General features: G+C 41.4%; 1 protein-coding gene across 1 annotated transcript in view; it reads right to left on the bottom strand.

Moving 5' to 3' along the window:
- Positions 1–5,880: 5,880 nt before the first annotated feature.
- Positions 5,881–27,626, bottom strand: part of LOC126176063 (membrane-bound alkaline phosphatase-like) — a 160,989-nt gene continuing 139,243 nt past the window's right edge. The window contains exons 10-11 of the mRNA XM_049923196.1: positions 25,194–25,468; positions 5,881–6,014 (exon numbers count right to left, since the gene is read on the bottom strand). Coding sequence (XP_049779153.1) covers positions 25,200–25,468 — 269 coding nt within the window. The 3' untranslated portion in view covers positions 5,881–6,014; positions 25,194–25,199. The remainder of the gene's footprint in view (positions 6,015–25,193; positions 25,469–27,626) is intronic.

Below are 27,626 nucleotides of genomic sequence, written 5' to 3'. Positions count from 1 at the left end.
GTCACGGTTAAAGCAGGCTCAGACATGGTAATTGGATGTCTCTATAGGCCCCCTGGCTCAACAGCTGTTGTGGCTGAGCACCTGAAGGATAATTTGGAAAATATTTCGAGTAGATTTCCCCACCATGTTATAGTTCTGGGTGGAGATTTTAATTTGCCAGATATAGACTGGGAGACTCAAACGTTCATAACGGGTGGCAGGGACAAAGAATCCTGTGAAATTTTTTTAAGTGCTTTATCTGAAAACTACCTTGAGCAGTTAAACAGAGAACCGACTCGTGGGGATAACATATTAAACCTTCTGGTGACAAACAGACCCGAACTATTTGAAAAAGTTAACGCAGTAGAGGGAATCATCGATCATAAAGCGGTTACGGCATCGATGATTTCAGCCGTAAATAGGAATATTAAAAAGGGTAGGAAGATTTTTCTGTTTAGAAAAAGTAACAAAAAGCAGATTTCAGAGTACCTGTTGGCTCAACACAAAAGTTTTGTCTCAAGTACAGATAGTGTTGAGGATCAGTGGACAAAGTTCAAAACAGTCGTACATTATGCGTTAGATGAGTATGTGCCAAGCAAGATCGTAAGAGATGGAAAAGAGCCACCGTGGTACAACAACCGAGTTAGAAAACTGCTGCGGAAGCAAAGGGAACTTCACAGCAAACATAAACATAGCCAAAGCCTTGCAGACAAACAAAAATTACGCGAAGCGAAATGTAGTGTGAGGAGGGCTATGCGAGAGGCGTTCAATGAATTCGAAAGTAAAGTTCTATGTACTGACTTGGCAGAAAATCCTAAGAAATTTTGGTCTTATGTCAAAGCGGTAGGTGGATCAAAACAAAATGTCCAGACACTCTGTGACCAAAATGGTACTGAAACAGAGGATGACAGACTAAAGGCCGAAATACTAAATGTCTTTTTCCAAAGTTGTTTCACAGAGGAAGATTGCACTGTAGTTCCTTCTCTAGATTGTCGCACAGATGACAAAATGGTAGATATCGAAATAGACGACAGAGGGATAGAGAAACAATTAAAATCGCTCAAAGGAGGAAAGGCCTCTGGACCTGATGGGTTACCAGTTCAATTTTACACAGAGTACGCGAAGGAACTTGCCCCCCTTCTTGCAGCGGTGTACCGTAGGTCTCTAGAAGAGCGTAGCGTTCCAAAGGATTGGAAAAGGGCACAGGTCATCCCCGTTTTCAAGAAGGGACGTCGAACAGATGTGCAGAACTATAGACCTATATCTCTAACGTCGATCAGTTGCAGAATTTTGGAACACGTATTGTGTTCGAGTATAATGACTTTTCTGGAGACTAGAAATCTACTCTGTAGGAATCAGCATGGGTTTCGAAAAAGACGGTCGTGTGAAACCCAGCTCGCGCTATTCGTCCAAGAGACTCAGAGGGCCATAGACACGGGTTCACAGGTAGATGCCGTGTTTCTTGACTTCCGCAAGGCGTTCGATACAGTTCAACACAGTCGTTTAATGAACAAAGTAAGAGCATATGGACTATCAGACCAATTGTGTGATTGGATTGAGGAGTTCCTAGATAACAGGACGCAGCATGTTATTCTCAATGGAGAGAAGTCTTCCGAAGTAAGAGTGATTTCAGGTGTGCCGCAGGGGAGTGTCATAGGACCGTTGCTATTCACAATATACATAAATGACCTGATGGATGACATCGGAAGTTCACTGAGGCTTTTTGCAGATGATGCTGTGGTGTACCGAGAGGTTGTAACAATGGAAAATTGTACTGAAATGCAGGAGAATCTGCAGCGAATTGACGCATGGTGCAGGGAATGGCAATTGAATCTCAATGTAGACAAGTGTAATGTGCTGCGAATATACAGAAAGATAGATCCTTTATCATTTAGCTACAAAATAGCAGGTCAGCAACTGGAAGCAGTTAATACCATAAATTATCTGGGAGTACGCATTAGGAGTGATTTAAAATGGAATGATCATATAATGTTGATTGTCGGTAAAGCAGATGCCAGACTGAGATTCATTGGAAGAATCCTAAGGAAATGCAATCCGAAAACAAAGGAAGTAGGTTACAGTACGCTTGTTCGCCCACTGCTTGAATACTGCTCAGCAGTGTGGGATCCGTACCAGATAGGGTTGATACAAGACATAGAGAAGATCCAACGGAGAACAGCGCGCTTCGTTACAGGATCATTTAGTAATCGCGAAAGCGTTACGGAGATGATAGATAAACTCCAGTGGAAGACTCTGCAGGAGAGACGCTCAGTAGCTCGGTACAGGCTTTTATTGAAGTTTCGAGAACATACCTTCACCGAAGAGTCAAGCAGTATATTGCTCCCTCCTACGTATATCTCGTGAAGAGACCATGAGGATAAAATCAGAGAGATTAGAGCCCACACAGAGGCATACCGACAATCCTTCTTTCCACGAACAATACGAGACTGGAATAGAAAGGAGAACCGATAGAGGTACTCAGGGTAGCCTCCGCCACACACCGTCAGGTGGCTTGCGGAGTATGGATGTAGATGTAGATGTAGATGTAGATAGACTTCTCGTTTACATACAATTCCAAAGAAATTCAGTGAGAACAAGAGACTTGTACGCTGAAAAATATCCTCAACGTACTCACCCTACACGTCGCACATTTAAATATGTGTATGATAAATTGAGAAGAACTGGACCTTTAAAACTTCGGAAACATATTTGGCAATGGGAAATTACTATGGAGGAAATAGAAATTGGTACTCTTGCCACTGTGTTCCAGATCCTTGTGTTACTTCGCTTCAAATCGCAAGGGAATCTGGCATGAGCCAGAGTAGTGTTGTTCGTGTTCTGCATCGCCATAAATGGTTCAAATGGGTCTGAGCACTATGGGACTTACTATCTGAGGCCATCAGTCCCCTAGAACTTATAACTACTTAAACCTAACTAACCTAAGGACATCACACACTTACATGCCCGGGGCAGGATTCGAACCTGCGACCATAGCAGCAGCGCGGTTTCGGACTCAAGCGCCTAGAACCGCTCCGCCACAACGGCCGGTCATAAATAAAATCCTTACCATACCGGTCTCCACCAAGAATTAACTGGTACGGATTATACGCGACGTACTGAATTTTGTCGAATCGCTCAACTTCAGATTCAGAGGGATGACACGTTTATTAATTTGTCTTTATTTACTGACGAGGCTGCATTCACGAACCATGGAAATGTTAATTTGCATAATATGCATTACTGGGCAACTGAAAACCCAGGTTGGCTGCGGGAAGTTGCACACCAAATATCGCAGTCGGTGAATGTATGATGTGGGATTCTGGAGGACAGAATCATAGGCCCCTTTCTCATCGAAAGAAATCTTATTGGTAGGAAGTACACCACATTCCTGCAAGAAACATTAAGTCTGTTATTGGAAAAATACCTTTAGGAACAAGGAACAGAATGTGGTACCAAGACGATGGATGTCCGGCACAATTTTCGCTGATGGCTAAAAATGAGTTGCAGAGACAATTTCTAAATCGTTGGATTGGACGAGGAGGACATTTGTAGTGGCCGGCTCGTTCGCCAGACTTGACGCATCTGGATTTTTTCTTGTGCGGATTCGTAAAAGACGTTATTTATAAGGACGTTGCAACTACACCTGAAGATATGCGAGAGAGAATTGTCAGAGCATGTGCTTCGACAACGGCCAATGTGACAAGGAGTACCACTCAATCCATGATAAGAAGATTGTAGCACTGCATTGAAACCAATGGTCATCACTTCGAACACTTTCTGTAAATGGACATTCATGCCATCGTTATGATCTTCATTGACGTTCAAAGACCTTTCTGTTACACATCATTGGATTCGTCTCGATAGCCTTGAGGCGTAGCGCCATGTAACGATCCTGCCTTGTAGGCGGTTAAGTGGGAGATGTGTCTCAGAGCTGGATAGTGGCAGATGGTGACGCGGGACTGGATGCGCACATAGTTTATGTATCAGCCGATAGAGGACAGTATTGGATAGGGGACTGATTTAGTTTCGATTGTGCCCAGCAGAGTGCATTAAAGTAATAGAATGTTCTTCATAAGCCGTTCTAGTATTTTCATAAAGTGTTATTACGTCTTTTCGTCTATGTAAAATGTTATAAATGTGTTTTAGCAGTATGAATGATGCGTGAGTGTGGATTAATGTTAATATAAAGATAATAGTTTAACGAGTTATGTAGTAGGATTTAGTGTAGGAACATTTCGAAGAAGTATGGATATGAACAAAGGGGATTTTTGTAGAATAGATTTATAAAGTAAGTTTTTGGTAAAGGGAAAGTTAATTCAGGTGTAAATAACAATAGTAAATAACTTTATGCATAAACAAAACTTCGTCATATTAGATAATTACGTCGGTAAAAGGTGCAGTCGTTAGGTTTATTATTTTGCCATTGGTTATTGATGAAAAGCGCGGACAGACGCGGGAGAATGTTGTTTTGCTTTTGGCTGTTGAGTAAACTGACCAATGGTAAAGCAATATTCTTCGCGCGCCTTTCTCTGCTGGTAGAGAAGACAGAGAGTATTCTAAAGGAGAGTGGAAGCCTAGCCATGAAACAGATCGGACGTGTGCATCAGTAGTTCCGATGGAAATGATAAGTGCCGGATCTAGCAGTGTTTCATACTTCAAAAATGTTCGAAAGTGACGGCGTAATTATTCCGATGTGTGTATAGAAATTTCGGAATTTCTAAGTGAATTTTGTGACGAGAAAAGACATATACTCCGCGCGGCGCATTGAGCAGGTCGGTGGCTGAAAACTGAAACTGCATTAGGTACCGACAAACTTAATATTTGGCGAGCATTATCAATCAAAAACAATCAGTATTTTTGTAGCTATTACGTTTTCGGGAAATGCAACACCATAAACTTGCTAACGTGAGTGAAAGGGATTGTGAGTGACTGTGTTAAGACTAGCACGGGCTTGGCAGTGATACTTGTTCACCTAAGTTTCAGAATATATTAGTTGAGGAAAAAATTTCCAAACTTTCATTTCGTGTTTCTCCCGAAACGTAGATTAGTGGCTTAAAGTGCAGCCTAGTTCACGTCGAAGGATAGTAGGTTTCACTCGGCTTTCCTACTGATGATCTGCTGAGACAATGTTCACAGGTAGGTGCAGGTTCGTCGTAAATGGATGGAGAGAACCGCGCCGCCGCAGCCTCTATCAGAAAATACATAAGTACCAAACTATAGCATCCCATTTAAAAAAATAAAGTTGACCCTTATATCTCTGAATCGACCACACCTAGCAACAAAAAACCAACGCCATATTATGGCCCTTGTTCCATGCAACTTTTGTGCCATTAACTTTTCAGCTCCTATCATACTTTAGGAGTTATTCTTGGTGTCAATAATTAGTGACTCACCTGTATATTCAGCACTGCTGTTGCGCTTGACTCTGCGACGGTATTTCAGGAAATGTTTTCCACACCATTAAATCCAGATCCATTTTAAGTGTAGCGTATTCCATTTCTTCGTGAGTCTAGGACTGATAAACTGCTACCAGTAATCAATGGACTCCACAGAAATTAGAAACAGTCATTACATCTGCTTGGGTCTTGTTAAATATTTGGATCGCCGCTTGTTTTATCCACGAGATCACTTGTCGGCATCTGCAGAATTGTTAGAATAAGGAGAAACTGTATAAACAGTCGGTTGCTAGTCATGACTTAACTGGTTATTCACTTCTTTGTTGCAATGGTCCTATTGTGCAGATGAATTTTCAGCATAAAATTTAACCATAACTATTCGGTCGTCCTAAGGTTTTTGAGTGAAAGAGGACATGAGACACACTAGTTGCAAATATATGCTACAAGATGTTAACTGTCAAGAAATCAGCTATGTATAAAAAAATATTTTAAAGAAAAATTGTCTGTGCCAGTCAAATAATATAATTTATTGCTTTTCTATGATTTACAATTCTTTTTATTTTGTTACACCGGATAATTCTCTTCTGTAAATTTTCTGTGTCCATCCTTGTAAATTCCTGTGGGAAGAGTATTGACCTCCTGAAACAGAAAATATTCATTACTTGTAAATATGTTTTTACTTATAGCCATTTGTGATTATTAAATGTTGATGGATAAATGTTGCTAACCTCTTTACACAACACCTTAGTGTCTTTTCTGTTGAACGTTTCATGTTACAAAACTCAATGATAAATAATTATTTAGTAAATTTGGAATGTGTATTATTATGATCGTTCCGTTTTCTGTTTCGTGCAGGAAACTGTTTTCCACTTTTCCTTCGTGCGGTATTATATCTGTTAATATAATTTCGTCAAACTGTCATCTGGTCTGACGCTCATGGCCGTAGCGTATTGTGTGCATCAACAGTAACTCCACGAACACCTTACTCTCTCTTGGATTAATCCCCCAAGGGTTGGTGTAGCAGTGAAAGTGAAGCCTTATTCAGTACAACGAAATGTGAAGACGACAGACCACCACAGAGCTGAAACAGTTTCAGGAATTTTTTGTACTATATACTTCGGACGTTCGTCATAAACTCATCACTAACTACGTAGTAGAATTAATTATAATTCACTTGTCGCAACTTAGAGTCAGTTCTCGAAGTAATTTAGGTACGAAACGTGTCCAGAAATTCGTGGAAACTTGACATCACACGAAGAACGGAAAGGTGCCTACGGGAGCTAAGATTATTGTGCGTCACCTTGGGAATAAATTGAGCCGCGCGGGATTAGCCGAGCGGTCTTGGGCGCTGCAGTCATGGCGGTGGTTCGAGTCCTCCTTCTGGCATGGGTGTGTGTGTGTGTTAAGTAGTGTGTAAGCTTAGGAACTGATGACCTTAGCAGTTAAGTCCCATAAGGTTTCACACACATTTGACATTTGAATAAATTGAAAGTCCAGGATAATGTGGGTGCTGCAGATCACGTCACAGGACTGTATGAATCATTTAGGTTAGCGACAGAACAATAAATCAGTTCAAATGATTTTCTATCACGTGATGAACCAGTGAGAAAGTTGATCACCGACGCGTTTGTGGATTTCAGTTGACGATGTGACAGCTTCTACCTGCATTTATACGAAGAAAGCTTTCTTGGAAGTAAAAATGTTTCACAACACTGGTTGCTTAGTTACGTTACCTGTAGTTACTATTCTGGTTTTTTAATGTATGTTACCATCCAGCTGCGATAAAAGCTCATCGAAACTGAACAAAACATCCTTGTTAAGACTGATCAATTTAACAAACGAGGCACAACAGTAGGGCAGACTTTGGACACACACCACACTTTGGCCGTCTTCTTCCTAAGACGCGAGGTGGCACTGAGGTCAGTTTGATGTTATACCTAGCATCATTGTTCCGATTACTTAATGTTCGAGAGCGTTATACGCAGTGTTTCCTAATGGAAGCGAGTATAATAATTCCGCTTATCATTCGTCAACATTTTTTCCAATGAAAAGAAGATTTTAAATTAAGAGTTACAAGTAATTTATATGGTACTAAAATTTTACGTTAAATGTTACGCTCAGGCACAAACTGTGCATTTTATACAATGGTTACCTATTTTGCGAACTCGATTTGGCTTAGCGTCCTGGTACAGGTTAGGAAGCCGTTGAAATACTTTGGGGCGACATAAAGTACTAACGATGTCAGACAGTAGCAAATATTTTAGGAGCTGGTAATCTAGACTAAGTAGAATAAAACACTCCATATAACAAGTATGCAATTTGGTTACAGGAATGCAGTTGGTTACGGACATCAGTTTTGTGTTCGCGAATTGGTGCTACAGTTGCTATGAGTTTATTTGTCGATTCCTATTTTTGTTTGGAAGTTAGGGTTGTGAATTTCTGCTTGAGTTAAGAAGAATGAATGTTTTGACAGTGATTGTGATCGGGATGAGTTGACTCTATAGTTCTATAGCTTAAGAAAGCTTACAAAAGCTGGGTATTTTGACAGGTTGTTACTAAAGCTGAATTTTTCGATACGTATTTACAAAAACTAAGTATACTGCTATGATATTTGTGTTCGTGTTTTGCACAGGAAACGCTACTGCTGCTCATACAGAATATGAGTCATCATTTTTGACCACATAGCACCCGACTCAAGAGTGTTTAATGTTGTTTTCAGTAAACCGCACAATACTGGTGCAATGACTAGCTGCCGTATCTCATCTGAACGTTCAAATGAACAATGTGGGTGATGTGGGAAGCATTATACAGTTGCTAGAACGTAGTCCTTCAACAAACAGACATAGAATTTCTACATCTTCGGTGCTCCACATACAAGAATATGGCGTACATTACGTATGTACGGCCTCTATTACTATCATTTACAGCAGATTCAGCTCCTTCGAGAAGGAGTTGAAATTAAACAATTGCAATTTTGTCGTTGGATGACTGAAATCCGATTAATACTATTTACTGTTAAACCCCCTTTCACTCTTGGCGGTATAAATAACACTCGTGACTTACATCGGTGTCCCTGCTCAATTTCAAAAACCTACCTCTGTAGACCATAACTTGAACTGATTTTTTGTGATACCGCGTCGTGTAGACTTACTTGAAAACGAGATTCAGCATTACTGGAAGAGGCTCCTTTGGCTACAAGGGTGGGTACTTTTTTTCTGCATGACGTGGTGCCTGAACATTCTAATCGTCTAATGACGTAACATCTAAACATTAGAAGATTAGTGGGAAGAAATGATCTCGTTTCTTGGCTAACAGGGTCCCCAGACCTTAATTATACATCTAGAAATTTGAGGATGACTGAAAGGCTAAGTCGGCAAAGAAAAAGCATAAAGAGAGGCGAATTTATCCTTTCGATTATGAATAGTGCTGCCTACATGAAAGATCGCCAAGAAATTCTCGGAAGTGTTAAACGAGAATAATTCATCTCGAAGTACGACTTTACGAAAAGAAACACTAAATTAAACATTTGCGATTGCTAACAATTTCTCTGGCTATTTGCTAGGATTGCATTCTACCAGCTGTATCCCTATAGCCGCCGAAGTGACCGAGCGGTTCTAGCCACTACAGTATGGAACCGTGCGACCGCTACGGTCGCAGGTTCGAATCCTGCCTCGGGCATGGATGTGTGTGGTGTCCTTAGGTTAGTTAGGTATAAGTAGTTCTACGGTCTAGGGGACTGATGACCTCAGAAGTTAAGTCCCATAGTACTCAGATCCATTTGAACCTTTTGTAACCCCGTAACAACTAAAAATTGCTCATATGTTATGCTCAATGTTTTATTAGAATTAGTGTGTACTAAAACCTCCTTAAATACACTCTAAGACAAAAAAAACGGATGGAAATCGGTAGACGTGCTTTACATATACAGACAAACAGATGATCGCAATTTCAGAAAAATTAGTTGATTTATCCACGAGAAAGAGCTTCACGAATTGATCAAGTCAATAACACCTTTGTCCACTTCTGGATCACATGCAAGCAGTTATTCGGCTTGGCACTGATTGAAAAAGTTGTGTATGTCCTGCTGAGGGATATCGTGCCAAATTATGTCCAATTGGTGCTTTAAATCGTCAAAATCCTGAACTGGTTGGACGACCCCGCCGATAACGCTCTTAACGTTCTCATTTGGGTGAGGGATGTGGCGACCGTGATGACCAAAGGACGGTTTGGCAGGCACGGAGACAAGCAGTAGAAACTCTCACGGTATGTGAGCGGGCGTTATAGTGATGAAATTTTCGTCCAGAATGGCTTGCCATGAATGAAAGGCAACGGAAGGGACGGTAGAATATCGTCGATATACCGTTGTGCTGTAAGGGTGCCACCGATGAAAACGAAAGGTGTCCTACTATGAAAACAAATATTTACTGATCCTCCATAAACACCATTTATAATGGAAACATGCCCTAGGCTGTGGCTAATCCATGTCTCCGCAGTATGCTTTCTTTCAGGAGTGCTAGTTCTGCAAGGTTCGCAGGAAAGCTTCTGTAAAGATTGGAAGGTAGGAGACGAGGTACTGGCAGAAGTAAAGCCGTGAGGACGGAGCGTTGTTAGTGCTTGGGTAGCTCAGATGGTAGAGCACTTGCCCGGGGAAGGCAAAGAACCCGAGTTCGAGTCTCGGTCCGGCACACAGTGTTTATAAATGGATATAGTGGAAATTAGTGAAGTTCGGTGGCAGGAGGGTTGGGTTGGGTTGTTTGGGGGAGGAGACCAGACACCGAGGTCATCGGTCTCATCGGATTAGGGAAGGACAGAGAAGGAAGTTGGCCGTTCCCTTTCAAAGGAACCATCGCGGCATTTGCCTGGAGCGATAGGGAAATCACGGAAAACCTAAATCAGGATGGCCGGACGCTGGATTGAACCGTCGTCCTCCCGAATGCGAGTCCAGTGTGCTAGCCACTGCGCCACCTCGCTCGGTCACAGCGTTTAATCTGCCAGAAGTTTCATATCAGCGCACACTCAGCTGCAGAGTGAAAATCTCATTCTGGAACCATTTATATTGGTCTACAGTACTTCCAGCACAATACGATAACTCATCATTGCAAGATTACGTCTTAGTCGCCTTCTGGTACAGATTCCTAAACATTAACTGGTAACGTTAATTTATATTCTTCCCTGTTGTCTAGTAATTTCTTTTTGTCTCTGTTGTTGCAGATGTAGTGGACTGTGATTACATTATAGTTTGAAGATCGTAGAACTTCCGTCAGTCATAGGTACGAGGTTATGCGATCTTATTGTGATGAGCTATATTTTGAAGAGCCACACGCTCAAATGTTTTTGCATAAAACGTCTAGAGGTGATAGATCTTCTTACGATGAACAAAGTCGATGTTACCCCGGCGGTGATTATCGTCTTGCTATTTAATTCGCCGGCTCTTAATTGATGAGATTTCACCCACCTAACAGGCTTTAATGAACTGGTGTGCTGCTTCTGCATATTACCAACAAGGTAATTTGTTTTTCAACAGAAAAACATCAAGAACGATTGTCTGTAACAGGAGAAAGTTATTTGCAAGCGAATCACTTGCTCCGGCTGCCACCTTCCACACGGAGCGTATAAGTGGATTATCGGCAACACACATCACATTCGAATACCACAGATGTTTATGCCCTGCTGCCTCTGACGAGTGTAACTAATAATAAAACACCTCGAATCACCGCGAAAAGTTATTGGGCATTTTACCTCAAACAAAAGATGTTCCCTATGATGTGATTTGTTGTCTCTAGATATTTGATACAAAGTTTTTGAAATATCCTGTATATTACCTAAAACTAAGTGTAACAGAAAGTTATAAGTCTGAGATTATATTTACTAGGAAAAACTAATAAAGATATTTTCAGTGGAAAATATTTTGCTAACGTCTCATTTTCTGAAAAATAACAGGCTGCTATTGCAATTATTTTTATTTTACGTTTAGTAGACTAGATGTCAAAATAACATCAGTCCATAACTTCATGTAATACACACTTCAAAACACATATTAGTACAGTGTTCATCACTGGTTAAATAAAGTTATTGAATGAAAAACTAGCAAGAGAATGAAACAAATTATTCAAATTTATCACAGTGTTCTAAGGTAACAACGGAACATAATTGCATATCAACAAAATCATACAAACGTCGAATGTGAAAGTAACTGGAAAGTTTCTTCATCTTCTACTAAGAGCCTCAACATAGTGATGTCTCTACACGTGGTGGTCAGAAACAGATTGCAAATCTTGTTAAGCTGTTTGCAGGGAAGGTTGTGCTGAGAAACGATTGTTGAGAAAAAAAATTCGATACGTAGCGTAACTTGCGACTTTTAATCACTGGAGTTAGTCAATCAGGTCGTTGCACGATCAAATTCAATCAGCTGCAACCGCTAAAATGTGGTACTTTGCAGACAGTGTGGGTGGGCGAGTTATCACGTGTCGAAATGCTCATAACCAGTTAAAAGTTGTGGCAAATTTACACTAGGTGAGAAAAAGTTACTTTCGTTTAGTCTGAGGAAACAAAACTAAGAACATATTTGACAACACTACCTCTGGCAGGCTGCTTGAATGTGTACGCAAGACGACCTAACTGGCTAACTTTAGTGCCAAATATCTTGGAAACGGCGCCATGTATCGAATTTTATTCTCGGAACAACCTCTCATGAATACTGTGGTGTCACCGCCAGACACCACACTTGCTAGGTGGTAGCCTTTAAATCGGCCGCGGTCCGTTAGTATATGTCGGACCCGCGTGTCGCCATTGTCAGTGATTGCAGACCGAGCGCCGCCACACGGCAGGTCTAGAGAGACTTCCTAGCACTCGCCCCAGTTGTACAGCCGACGTTGCTAGCAATGGTTCACTGACAAATTACGCTCTCATTTGCCGAGAAGATAGTTAGCATAGCCTTCAGCTACGTCATTTGCTACGACCTAGCAAGGCGCCATTATCAATTGCTATTTATCTTGTGATGGCTGTACCGTCAGACCGATGTGCACCAATTATGGATTAAAGTTAAGTATTCCAGCAGCAATGTACCTTATTGGCTATATTAATTACATTGTCCTGTTCCAGACCTCACGCCAGCCTGCGTGAGCTTAAACGCGTGCCTTTCGGCTACCAATCATTGTGGCTTGGCTGTCTTGCCAGATTTGCAATCTGTTTCTGACCACCACGTGTAGAGACATCACTATGTTGAGGCTCTTAGTAGAAGATGAAGAAACTTTCCAGTTACTTTCACATTCGACGTTTGTATGATTTTGTTGGTATGCAATTATGTTCCGTTGTTACCTTAGAACACTGTGATAAATTTGAATAATTTGTTTCATTCTCTTGCTAGTTTTTCATTCAATAACTTTATTTAACCAGTGATGAACACTGTACTAATATGTGTTTTGAAGTGTGTATTACATGAAGTTATGGACTGATGTTATTTTGACATCTAGTCTACTAAACGTAAAATAAAAATAATTGCAATAGCAGCCTGTTATTTTTCAGAAAATGAGACGTTAGCAAAATATTTTCCACTGAAAATATCTACATTAATTTTTCCTAGTAAATATAATCTCAGACTTATAACTTTCTGTTACACTTAGTTTTAGGTAATATACAGGATATTTCAAAAACTTTGTATCAAACATCTAGAGACAACAAATCACATCATAGGGAACATCTTTGTTTGAGGTAAAATGCCCAATAACTTTTCGCGGTGATTCGAGGTGTTTTATTATTAGTTACACTCGTCAGAGGCAGCAGGGCATAAACATCAGGGTGCAGTGGATCCACCAGAACCGCTTCCAGCAGCTGAACCACTTTGTAACGCTATGGAACTTGTATCTCTGCGACCAGACTGACATTGCGAGAGATACAAGTTAAATTAAGCGTTTTTTTTTTTTATACTTTTGGAGGCAAAAAAATTTCGCGATTGGGTCTGTGTAGTACCAGAATACAGAGCGATACCTACGATCAACGTACATTTCTAATATATAATTTGACTAATTGTGTTATAAGCACTAGCTGGCCAGTCGAAAGCAAAATAAACACCTTGTGCGTCTCAAGCTTGAAAGTAACGGAAAAATTTTGATTCTGATTTCTTCCCAAGAGGAGGCTGGTTTTTACAAGTCTGATGGCAGACCTCTTCTGGTAGTTTTTCATAGCTTACAACATTCAGGATTATAATATGTTTGACACCATGCACGATGGTTCGTCATTGTGACTTATTGTAATAGCTAACTAATGAGCAACAAAGTAATAAATAAAACGTGATTTTCCGAGGGTATTCTCATTCTGGATGTATTATAGTGGCAGCCTTTGATGAATACCTAATAAGAATATTTGAACTGTTCCGGCAACCTTTCCCACTTTATAAATCACCTCGTCCCATCGTCCCCCCACAGTCCAGGTACTCACAGTATTTTTCACTACCGTGAAGTAACTGTCGTGTTTACGTTGTTAATAACGACAGAGAGTGGAATCTGATGTCAACACGTAGCTTACTCCTTTGATATATGACAGAGTGGCCGCTGCTGAGCTTAATGTGATCCGACGTATACATCATGCTCTACTGCGTCACATGTTCCCACTGCGAAACACTGAAGAGAGGGCAGGGATTTATCCAACATCACTGGTATTCACGTGCACTAAGCCAAATATTGTTGCTGAAAAATTCTTTCGCCTCTGGCTTGGAACTGGTTTGTTTAATGTGGAATGTCGATGTCCTGCCTCGTGTTAGCGACGTTGACAAAAGAGGGGGTAAATAATGAGGACATCTCACTTTCAGTGTCAGATGTGTTTGCACTAGGTGGTTCTCGCTGATACTTCTGGATGAAAATTCTCTGTTGTGATTTGAAAAATTCCATATCCCACATTCTATGTTTCTACTGCTCTCGAGCAATGGTCGTTACTCATCTGCGCCCAATGGTCGGTGTTCCGCGTACTCGTTGCTTCATCTACACGCTGGGCTACCTGGTATAAGGTCAGACAGAAGCCTCGGCATATGAGCAGTGAAGGCGTTGAGACACCATCGGACTTGCAAAGTTTTTGAACGAAGACAAAGCCTTTTTCTTAATATCTGTTCCGTTTGTACTGTTCTAGAATGAAAGTTGGTTTTTGGTTGAGCGTGAGATGGTGTGATTTTGTGCGAGGCTGTATTGAGTCATACTGAGAAGGATGGAGAACGGTATTTAAAAGGAGCTTGTGCTTTGTACTCAATAAGCGGTTTTGAGAAGAGGACATAATATTTTTCTATACGTCGACAGCAGAATACAAGTTACTCTGTTTCCTTATTTTACGAATTGGGGCGCCTCACTAGAAAAGTAGTGCCCCATGATTACTATATCAGATTGAATATCAGAGTGGTATTCGTTATTACCACTAACGTGAGGCAGCTTCCGTGAGGTTTACATGCTGTATCGGTTTGAAGTTGAGTTCTGGAGACAATATTTCATTCCTCAAAATATATCTGTACATATTTAATTAACCACTATTCATAAGCAGATCTTTTTATCATAGTGGTGTGTACCACGTGGTTCTCGTGATGTGAATCTTACAGTGCTGTGTAAAAATACTTGTTTTCGTGGGAAACTAATAATCACAAGTTGATATTTTTATTTGTATCTTGTTCCTTTCATTAATTTACAAGGTGTACAACTTTGCTTCCGCCTTTTTTCCCCCGATATTTGAGGCTTTAATGAAACAAATTGGTTTGACATGTGTCATTGAAAGTATTTTCCATCGCTGCTCACTACTTTCTCCCATCTTTCAGGCAGTGTACGAATCCCACGTCGAAAAAGTTGTTCATCTTTTGGCGCGATCCACGAATCGATCCAATTTGTGACTTCTTCATGAGATCGGAAGTGTTGGTCAGCCAGGACATGAGCCATTGATCTGAGCAGGTGATAGCCAGAGGGAGCAATGTCTGGAGCATACGGCGGGTGGGGTAGGACTTCGCATTTGAACATTTCCAAGTAAGTTTTGATCTCATTTCCAACGTGGGGTCGAGGATTGTCGTGCTGCAAAATCATAATATCGTGTCTCTCGCTGTAATGCGGCCGTTTGTCTTCTAATGCTCTGCTCGGATGCATTAATTGCGTTCGATAACGAGCACCTGTGATTGTTTCGCTTCGTTTTAACACCTCATAGTACACGACTCCGAGCTATTCCCACCAAATGCAGAGCAGGATCTTGAAGCCGTGAGTATTCGGTTTGGCCGTCGACGTGAAAGCATGGAAACGATATTCCCACGATTTTTTGCGGTTAGGATTATCGCATTGATCCCATTATTCGTACCCCGTCACAATGCGATGCAGAAGTCACTTCCGTTTTTGCCTCTGAAGCAACTGTTCACAAACACACAAACGCCGTTCAACGTTTCTTTGTTTCAGCTCACACAGGACCCAAGTTCCTTCTTTCTGAATCATGCCAATAGTCTCGAGACTTTCTAAATGGCTTACTGTATCACTTCCACTAATCGTGCCAATTCTTCTTGAGTTTGACGCAAGTCTTCGCTCAGCAATGTTTCCAATTCTGCATCTTCGAAAATATTCTCTCTTCCACCACTATGCCGGTCTATGACGTTAAAATCACCATTCTTGGAGCGCTGAAACCACTCAAGACACCTTCTTTCACTAATAGCGTCCTTACCATACGCACTTGAGAGCATTCGATGAGACTCAGGTGCTGTTTTCTTCATATTGAAACAAAACTGTAACAACTCCCACAAATGACGGGAACTAAGCTCGTAAAATGACATTTTCAATCAAGAACAACTTTATGATGCAGACAGAAATCGACTAATGTTTGAATGTGGTTATGTTGACCGAGGTCCAAGCTAACTGCGTGACGTCTGCGATCCGTTTATTTCGACCGCTACTTACCGTTGTCGCCACCTCTCGGCAAACGGCAGAAGCAAAGTTGTACACCTTGTATTTACACGAACTGAAATTTTACACAGTGGTAACATTAAGTAACGTCGAGGCTTTGTACGAATGACTCGCATAGAAATAGTGAGACAATTTTATGCCTTCAGCCCACTCATTACACCGGTGATAGCTACTTCTCATGAACCGTACTGCCAGCAACGATAACTATTACTTTAGTAACTTGTTTTCAGATTCCAGAAGGTAAGTTTGTCTGAAGAACTCCCGACCAGCTGTCATTCGCCGTATTGATACAATGTTTCATAAGAACACTTTATTATCCGTTAGGACCAGTGAAGGGTTACAGAAAGTAATGGAATTTAGATATGGCACATGGCGTGCCTATTAAACGCAGAGTTATGGTTACGGGATGCTACTTTAAATTCGCTGATGAGAAAACTGCTCAGTTCATAGTAAATCAAACCTGATGTGAAACATACGTTGGGTTAAGTTTGTTTGTCTGTGTGTCGAATCGTACCTAGATGGCAGTTAAACTAGTTAGTAAAATTATCTATTGGCCTTTATTCAGCTGAAAAAAGTATACATTTTAGTCTATAGTCACAGTTTATTTGGCTACCGGTTTCGGTATACAGAACCCTCTTCAGATTATTGCACGATAAAAAATTCTATCGTTTAGTAATGAGGACATCTTTAATAAGGGGATTTTACGCAGATCTTAATGAACACATCTGGAAGCCATTGAGTCCCCTTTACTCTTACTTAAATTGTGAAGAAACAATTTTTTTTCTGGGATGATAGTGTTTCAGTTAAACGATTACAACTGAAAGTAAAGTAATGCAAAAGAAACTTGTCAAAATTATAATATCCTATAGGGCCATCGGCAGTGTCTTCGTAATGTACAACATATTCACAAAATATATGACGAATCAGACGAAAAAAGATTGGAAAGCATAAGCAAAGGAACAACCCAATTATAGAAACAGATACAGTACAGAGACCCACATGAATGTTTTAGACAAATTTATTGAACAGAGCAATGAACCTGGGCATCGCACGCCTGGTAGCAATAGATTTTGAGAAAACTTTTGATTCGGCTGCAACTAAATTTCAGCTAAGAGTCATTGGGAGCAAATCACTGGCACCTCCTACGTACGTTAACTGAAGAATACATGCTGCAGTAGTTGTCAGGAGCGCAGTGTGAAACAGGAGTCACACCAAGAGGTTCGGTATAACCTAAAGAATTAGTTAGTTTTAGATCCTCACACCAAAAAATGAAATGAATTATGTCTGGACTACATTCGCTTTACGATATTATTGAAGTTACTCTTTCAGTTGTGGAAACATTCAACTATCAGTGCTATAAAATACTAAAGTAGTTTTGAAAGTAGGGCTAAAATCAATTTGAGTATGAACAAAAAACATGCAATGCACACGGTGAAAAGAAAGTAGTACTAAATTACAAAGAAATAATGGAACCTGTCGTTTATTCTTGTATTTATTATAGGCGGAAGAACAAGAAAGCAAATAAATATAGGGGAATAGTTGTACTGCTTTTCATCATTAACTTTTGTTGTTCTTCCTTGTTCAGATGCGTGTAATATTTCATTGTTAAATTTCATGTTACGTCCGTCTACGTGCGACTGACGATTTCTTCCAAAAAACAACAGCAAATCGAGTATGGCGTTATAAAATTGTTTTTTTTTCAACTTGTATACATAATGTACATAAATAATAATTCATTTTCTGCGTTTGCCAAACAAATTTCCGAAGCTTTTGAAAAGGAAAGATTTGAATGAGTTCCTACAACCAGTTTTCACTTAAGACACAAGACTTTCTTAATAACCAATGAAGTGATGAATGTTGAGAGTAGGTAGATAAAACAGGAAAACTAATAAATGGACCAGTGGGAATGGGCGAGAGATATAGCCACGTGAATGAATGGTCAAAGGAATCACTTTCCTGAATGCAAATACAAAACCAGGACTTATTACACAAACAACAGTTTCCATGATTGAGGAACATGAGCCAGACTAACCTTTACATTTACCAAGAGTAAACAAAGAAAATCACGAAAGAGTATTTTCCAAAAGGAATAAAACTGTATAGCAGATTGGCCGAGGTGATTAAGGAGAAAACGAAATTTAAATAATTTAAAAACTCAGTTGAAGCATATTTCTTAAATAAGTCATAGTATAAATTAAAGGATTATTCAGACGAAACAGAGCAGGGAGGGTAAAATCAACATTACTTAATAATAAACATTTGTAATTCTGCAGTAAACTGACATCTTTTAATCAGTCCTACTCTTTGCCCAGGATCTGTGATGAATAGTTCTGACTTATTTCCATTTTCTTCACCTCTACATTCATTCATTTTAGTGAGGTAGTGACTTAGCATTTTCTGATAGACCGTGGGACAATTCGAAGAATTAAATAAAATGACGGTAATATCGTTTAATTGCTGATGCCAGATGACTGTGTGTGTGTTTAGTGTGGGCGGTGGCTAATGATCTGATACAGATAAACAGCATAAAGTGTAATTATACTGCACGTATGAATTAGTTAATGTTTTAAAAACCCATTCAGTTAAGATGATACGTCTGACATTATTATGTATATGATGAATAAACAACTAATCAATGAACTAACACAAGGACGGGACTACCATCTAATGGGAAGTGAAGGATGAAGTTACAATACGTAAGGGAGAGACATACATGTGAATAGGTGACGACTGTAATGGACGAAAACGTGTAGAGGAAGTTCTTATGTCAGTTGGGTGACGGTGATGGTGGTGTGGTTGATCCTACTTTTTTACTTTGGTGAACGTTGCATAATTGGCTTCCTCTTCTATCAGGATGAAAAAGTTCAAACTAAGAAGCTTTTCTCTCATAAATTTAACCTTGCAAAAAATTAGGTGGCTTCTCATAGCTGGTTCAATAGCTATAAGCGTTGCGTATGTTTCATCTGCTGGTGGCTACGGGATGGGCCTAAAGCTTTCTTCAGTTGTCAATATTATCTTACAAGACTTATAGAACTTACGGAGTTGCGGTTTGTGAAAAATGAAAGAGGAAATCATGAAGTCTGTTTGCATAACAGTGTCGCAGGTAGAACCAAGAGAACCTGAGAAAGTTGTAGTAAAATGGCACCACACGAGGAGAAGGCGTAGTGTGTTTTGCAGTATCCCGAGAAAAAATTTGCAATTACTGTGCAACGAAACTTTTGAAGACAATACGGAAGGGAAATACATGATAGAAGGAGTATTACTGCGTGGTACATAAAATTTAAATAGATCGGCCGTGTGTTTGGATCTTCTGCGGACAGGGCTGCCTTCGGTGAGTGACCAAAACGTCGGAGCTGTGCAACAGGTGTTCTTACAAAGCCCTTTATTACCAAGCCCTTCCAAATGCACGCGACGCGCATCTGGGGACCTACGTATTCCTTAGACAACAACGCGAAATATTCTTCACAACAGAATGCACCTGCATGCACGTAATGCGCGGCGCCTCCCGCCGGAGGTTCGAATCTTCCCTCTGGCATGGGTATGTGTGTTGTTCTTAGCATAAGTTAGTTTAAGTAGTGATTAAGTCTAGGGAACGATGACCTCAGCACTCTGGTCCCTTAGGAATCCACTCACATTTGAAAATTTGAACATGCATGTAAGGCCAAATTTAAACACGCGTTACAGCCAGATTATGGAACTTGTCGGGCAGCTTTTGCGAGTGAGATATTGGCGCGACTCGAAATTAGCAGTGAGTACCTTCAACGAATTTGTTTTTCAGCAGAGTCTGGTTTCCACATAGCAGGTAAAGATAACAAGCATAACGCGAAGATATGGGGCTCAGAAAGTCCGAACGGTGACTTAGATCACGTTAGGGATCTCCTAAAATGAATATGTGGTGTGGCATAACGCACAGCAGAGTAGTAGAGAGGTCTTTTATTTTTGTTGAAAATTTCAGTAATAGCTAACAGCTATTTGGATATGCTGGAGCAGTTTGCGGAACTGCATCTGAGAGACTTGCAGCCTGACGTGATTTTCCAATAAGACGGTGCATCACCGCATTCGGTATTGAATGTTAGAAAGTACCATAATGAAAGATTTACTGACATGTGGATTGGGCGTGATGGTCTCACTGCCGGGACTGGCAAGATTACACGAAGTAGGAGCTTTAGATTTCTTTGTGTGGGGCAGCTTGAAGGACAAGGTTTACTCTACACGATTACCTGATCTGGACACATTAAGAAGAAGAATAACAGATTCTGTTCCTGCTAGTGCACAAGGAATATTGTCAAACGTGTGGCGGGAAATCGAATCTCGATTAGACGTTGTTCGACCAATAAACGGCGCACATGTTGAGGTTTATTAACAATGTAACGAAATTTTTTACGAGGGCATGCAGCTTTACTGTATGGTTAAATGATGATAGCGTCCTCTTGGGTAAAACGTTCCAGAGGTAAAATAGTCCCCCATTCGGATCTCCGGGCGAGGACTACTCAAGAGGACGTCGTTATCAGGAGAAAGAAAACTGGCGTTCTACGGATCGGAGCGTGGAATGTCATATCCCTTAATCCAGCAGGTAGGTTAGAAAATTTAAAAAGGGAAATGGATAGATTGAAGTTAGATATAGTGCGAATTCCTGAAGTTCGGTGGCAGGAGGAACAAGACTTTTGGTCAGGTGAATACAGGGTTATAAATATATAATCAAATAGGGGTAATGCAGGAGTAGGTTTAATAATGAATAAAAAAACTGGAGTGCGGGAAAGCTACTACCAACAGCATAGTGAACGCATTATTGTGACCAAGATAGACACGAAGCCCATGGCTACCACAGTAGTACAAGTTCATATGCCAACTAGCTCTGCAGATGATGAAGAAATTGAAGAAATGTATGATGAGATAAAATAAATTATTCAGGTAGTGAAAGGAGACGAAAATTTAATAGTCATGGGTGACTGGAATTCGACAGTCGGAAAAGGGAGAGAAGGAAACATAGTGGGTGAATATGGATTGAGGGAGAGAAATGAAAGAGGAGGCCGTCTGGTAGAATTTTGCACAGAGCATAACTTAATCATAGCAAACACTTGGTTCAAGAATCATAAAAGAAGGTTGTATACATGGAGGAATCCTGGAGATACTAGAAGGTATCAGATAGATTACATAACGGTAAGACAGAGATTTAGGAACCAGATTTTAAATTGTAAAACATTTCCAGGGGCAGATGCGGACTCTGACCACAATCTATTGGTTATGAACTGTAGATTAAAACTGAAGAAACTGCAAAAATGTGGGAATTTAAGGAGATGGGACCTGGATAAACTGACTAAACCAGAGGCTGTACAGAGTTTCAGGGAGAGTATAAGGCAACAATTGACAGGAATGGGGGAAAGAAATACAGTAGAAGAGGAATGGATATGGCTAAATGGTTCAAATGGCTCTGAGCACTATGGGACTTAACTGCTGTGGTCATCAGTCCCCTAGAACTTAGAACTACTTAAACCTAACTAACCTAAGGACATCACACACATCCATACCCGAGGCAGGATTCGAACCTGCGACCGTAGCAGTCGCGCGGTTCCGGACTGAGCGCCTTAACCGCAAGACCACCGCGGCCGGAGAGGAATGGATAGCTCTGAGGGATGAAGTAGTGAAGGCAGCAGAGGATCAAGTAGGTAAAAAGACGAGGGCTAGTAGCACTCCTTGGGTAACAGAAGAAATATTGAATTTAATTGATGAAAGGAGAAAATATAAAAACGCAGTAAATGAAGGAGGCAATAAGGAATACAAACGTCTCAAAAATGAGATCGACAGGACGTGCAAAATGGCTAAGCAGGGATGGATAGAGAACAAATGTAAGGATGTAGAGGCTTATCTCACTAGGGGTAAGATAGATACTGCCTACAGGAAAATTAAAGAGACCTTTGGAGAAAAGAGAGCCACTCATTCATACAAGAGCCACTTGTATGAATATCAAGAGCGTTGATGGAAACACAGTTCTAAGCAAAAGAAGGGAAAGCTAAAAGGTGGAAGGAGTATATAGAGGGTCTATACAAGGGAGATGTACTTGAGGGCAATATTATAGAAATGGAAGATGATGTAGCTGAAGATGAAATGGGAGATACGATACTGCGTGAAGAGTTTGATGGAGCACTGAAAGACCTAAGTCGAAAGAAGGACCCGAGAGTAGACAACATTCCATTAGAACTGCTGACGGCCTTGGGAGAGCCAGTCGTGATAAAACTTTACCATCTGGTGAGCAAGATGTAGGAGAGAGGTGAAATACCCTCCGACTTCAAGAAGAATATAATAACTCCAATCCCAAAGAAAGCAGGTGCTGACAGATGTGAAAATTACCGAACTATCAGTTAATAAGTTACAGCTGCAAAATACTAACGCAAATTCTTTACAGACGAATGGAAAAACTGCTAGAAGCTGACCTCGGGGAAGGTCAGTTTGGATTCCGTAGAAATACTGTAACACGTGAGGCAATACTGACCCTACGACGTATCTTAGAAAATAGATTAAGGAAAGGCAAACCTACATTTCTAGCATTTGTAGACTTAGAGAAAGCTTTTGACAATGTTGAATGGAATACTCTCTTTCAAATTCTAAAGGTGGCAGGGGTAAAATACAGGGAGCGAAAGGCTATTTACAATTTGTACAGAAACCAGATGGCAGTTATAAGAGTCGAGGGGCATGTATGGGAAGCAGCGGTTGGGAAGGGAGTGAGACAGGGTTGTAGCCTCTCCCCGATGCTATTCAATCTGTATATTGAGCAAGCAGTAAAGGAAACAAAAGAAAAATTCGGAATAGGTATCAAAGTCCATGGAGAAGAAATAAAAAAGTTCAGGTTCGCCGATGACATTGTAATTCTGTCAGAGACAGCAAAGGACTTGGAAGAGCATTTGAACGGAATGGCCAGTGTCTTGAAAGGAGGATATAAGATGAACATCAACAAAAGCAAAACGAGGATAGTGGAATGCAGTCGAATTAAGTCGGATGATGCTGAGGGGATTAGATCAGGAAATGAGACACTTAAAGTAGTAAAGGAGTTTTGCTATTTGGGGAGCAAAATAACTGATGATCTTCGAAGTAGAGAGGATATAAAGTGTAGACTGGCAATGGCAAGGAATGCGTTTCTGAAGAAGAGAAATTTGTTAACATCGAGTATAGATTTAAGTGTCAGAAAGTCGTTTCTGAAAGTATTTGTATGGAGTGTAGCCATGTATGGAAGTGAAACATGGACGATAAATAGTTTGGACAAGAAGAGAATAGAAGCTTTCGAAATGTGGTGCTACAGAAGAATGCTGAAGATTAGATGGGTAAATCACATAACTAGTGAGGAGGTATTGAACAGAATTTGGGAGAAGAGGAGTTTGTGGCACAATTTGACAAGAAGAAGCGAGCGGTTGGTAGGACATGTTCTGAGGCATAAAGGGATCACAAATTTAGCATTGGAGGGCAGCGTGGAGGGAAAAAATCGTTGAGGGAGACCAAGACATGAATACACTGAGCAGATTCAGAATGATGTAGGTTGCAGTAAGTACTGTGAGAAAAAGAGGCTTTCACAGGATAGAGTAGCATGGAGAGCTGCATCAAACCAGTCTCAGGACTGAAGACAGCAACAAGAACAACGAAAAATTGGTGATTTATTCTTTACTTGCGACAAACCACAAATCTACATCTACATCTACATTTAAACATCGCAAGCCACCCAACGGTGTGTGGCGGAGTGCACTTTACGTGCCACTGTCATTACCTCCCTTTCCTGTTCCAGTCGCGTATGATTCGCAGGAAGAACGACTGCCGGAAAGCCTCCGTGCGCGCTCGAATCTCTCTACTTTTACATTCGTGATCTCCTCGGGAGGTATAAGTACTGGGAAGCAATATATTCGATACCTCAACCAGAAAAGCACCTTCTCTAAACCTGGACAGCAAGCTACACCGCGTTGCATAGCGCGTCTCTTGCAGAGTCTGCCATTTGAGTTTGCTAAACATCTCCGTAATGATATCACGCTAACCAAATAACCCTGTGACGAAAGGCGCCGCTCTTCTTTGGATCTTCTCTATCTACTCTGTCGACCCGACGTGGTACGGATTCCACGCTGATGAGCAATACTCAAGTATAGGCCGAACGAGTGTTTTGTAAGCCACCTACTTTGTTGATGGACTACGTTTTCTGAGGCCTCTCCAATGAATCTCAACCTGGCACCTGCCTTACCAACAATTAATATTATATGATCATTCCAATTCAAATCGTTCCGCACACATACTCTTAGATATTTTACAGAAGTAAGTGCTACTAGTATTTGTTCCGCTATTATAAAATCATACAATAAAGGATCCTTCTGTCTATTTATTCGCAATACATTAGATTTGTCTATGTTAAGGGTCAGTTGCCACTCCCCGCACCAAGTGCCTATCCGCTGCAGATCTTCCTGCATTTCGCTACAATTTTCTAATGCTGCAACGTCTCTGTATACTACTGCACCATCCGCGAAAAGCCGCATGGAACTTTCGACACTATCTACTAGATCATTTATATTTATTGTGAAAAGCAATGGTCCCATAACGCTCCCCTGTGGCACTCCAGAGGTTAGTTTAACGTCTGTAGAGGTCCCTCCATTGAGAACAACATGCTGTGTTCTGTTTGCTAAAAACTCTTCAATCCAGACACACAGCTGGTCTAATATTCCGTAAGCTCTTACTTTGTTTATCGGGCGACAGTGTGGATTAGTAAGTTCTGTGTTTTTTTGCAAACTGAGTACTGCTAACCTTACGAACACTTTAGGCTGAGCCTGTAGTTCAAATCAACCACCTTGTGCTGTCCTGCGGCACGATACCGTAGGACACACGAAGTATATTTCTTAATTCAGTTGTAGACTTTAGGTATACGCCTAGATGTAAGAGTGCATACCTCTCCCTAGCGTCTCCCGATCAGGTAGGCGACGACAGCCGAGACAACAACAGAGAAGACGGTGGCACGATGGACTGCAGAGTCGCTGCTGTCGCAGGCCTTGGGTCCGTCTCCGACGCAGAGCGCGTACGCCATCGCGTGCGGGATGTAGTTCTGCTCGTGGACGCCCACGAACAGGTGTCCCCAGGGCCCGCGCGCCAACACCGCCACGTCGTCCCCTCCGTGCGTCTCGGAATACACCGGCTGCGCCGAAGGGTGCTGGAAGTCGGAAGCGCCTGCAGGCAGAGGCGGGGCAGAGCGTAAACACCCTCACTACTGACTGCTCCACTGGTGCTGCCCGTGTTTCAGCGAAAATAGTCTTAAATGAATGTCGCCTTACTGTACAGGATTATTGCTAAGTACACTACTGGCCATTACAATTGCTACACCAAGAAGAAATGCAGATGATAACCGGGTATTAATTGGACAAATATATTATACTAGAACTGACATGTGATTACATTTTCACGCAATTTGGGTGTATAGGCCCTGAGAAATCAGTACCCAGAACAACCACCTCTGGCCGTAATAACAGCCGTGATACGCCTGGGCATTGAGCCAAACAGAGCTTGGAAGGCATGTACAGGTACAGCTGCCCATGCAGCTTCAACACGATACCACAGTTCATCAAGAGTAGTAACTGGCGTATTGTGACGAGCCACTTGCTCGGCCACCATTGACCAGACGTTTTCAGTTGGTGAGAGATCTGGAGAATGTGCTGGCCAGGGCAGCAGTCGAACATTTTCTGCATCCAGAAAGGCCCGTACAGGACCTGCAATATGCGGTCGTGCATTATCCTGCTGAAATGTAGGGTTTCGCAGGGATCGAATGAAGGGTAGAGAAACGTGTCGTAACACATCTCAAATATAACGTCCCCTGTTCAAAGTGCCGTCAGTGTGAACAAGAAGCGACGAACAAGAGGTGACCGAGAAGTGTAACCAATGGCACCCCATACCATCACGCCGGGTGATACACGGATGCGACCATCATGATGCTGTAAACAAAACCTGGATTCATCCGAAAAAATGACGTTTTGCCATTCGTGCACCCAGGCGATGACGAATACACGCTTCCAATGTGAGTTCACCGCGATGTCGCCAAACATGGATGCGACCATCATGATGCTGTAAACAGAACCTGGATTCATCCGAAAAATTACGTTTTGCCATTCGTGCACCCAGGTTCGTCGTTGAGTACACCATCGCAGGCCCTCCTGTCTGTGATGCAGCGTCAAGGGTAACCGCAGCCATGGTCTCCGACCCGATAGTCCATGCTGCTGCAAACGTCTTCGAACTGTTCCTGCAGATGGTTGTAGTCTTGCAAACGGCTCCATCTGTTGACTCAGGGATCGAGACGTGGCTGCACAATCCGTTACAGCCATGTGGATAAGATGCCTGTCATCTCAATTGCTAGTGATACGAGGCCGTTGGGATCCAGCACGGCGTTCCGTATTGCCCTCCTGAACCCACCGATTCCATATGCTACTAACAGTCATTGGATCTCGACCATGCGAGTTGCAATGTCGCGATACGATAAACCGCAATCGCGATAGGCTACAATCCGACATTTATTAAAGTCGGAAACGTCAAGGTACGCATTTCTCCTCCTTACACGAGGCATTACAACAACGTTTTACCAGGCAACGCCGGTCAACTGCTCTTTGTGTATGAGAAATCGGTTGTAAACTTTCCTCTTGTCAGCACGTTGTAGCTGTCGCCACCGGCGCCAACCTTGTGTGAATGCTTTGAAAAGCTAATCATTTGCATATCATAACATCGTCTTCCTGTATATTAAATTTCGCGTCTGTAGCACGTCATCTTCGTGGTGTAGCAATTTTAATCGCCACTAGTGTATTTTACAACAACAACTGCCAATTAAAATTTTTATCTTACAGTTTCAGTTACTAATCCTGTGCACGAAAAAAATTGCCTAGCTTTTCAGTGTTCTTTACACTGGTCTTCATGGCTTGGTGTGTGCTGTATTTCCGCTAAGGCGAATGAGAAGGACACCGTGAAACGTAATAAATCGGTTTAGAGAAGAGGGAGGACCTATTAAATGTCTTAAATATCAGTTGTTAATAATGAAAATGGGTCGGTGTAAGGAGTACCTACTTGTTCTTTAACTCAAATGAAGTTCCTTTTAGTGGGAGGTAAGTATTGGAGCGTGTTGCATGGTGTAATGCTCGCTCGATTGTGCAGTTAACGGTTGGCAATCATGGAATTTCGGTATAGTTAGCAGGAAAAATGCCATTAAACTCGTTTCCAACTGCAGGCTCTCGATATAGCCGCACAATTACCTGCCAGTGTGAACAGTGCCACAAACTTTTTATCCTTAGCGACAAACTATTCATCTTCCAATCTGAAAATATCCACACGGGCACTGTAATACAGGTTT

This window comes from Schistocerca cancellata, chromosome 3 (genome assembly GCF_023864275.1).
Source record: "Schistocerca cancellata isolate TAMUIC-IGC-003103 chromosome 3, iqSchCanc2.1, whole genome shotgun sequence".
Lineage (NCBI taxonomy): Eukaryota > Metazoa > Arthropoda > Insecta > Orthoptera > Acrididae > Schistocerca > Schistocerca cancellata.
Note: the sequence above shows the minus strand (reverse complement) of the source record. Positions and strands in the feature narration are given on the sequence as shown.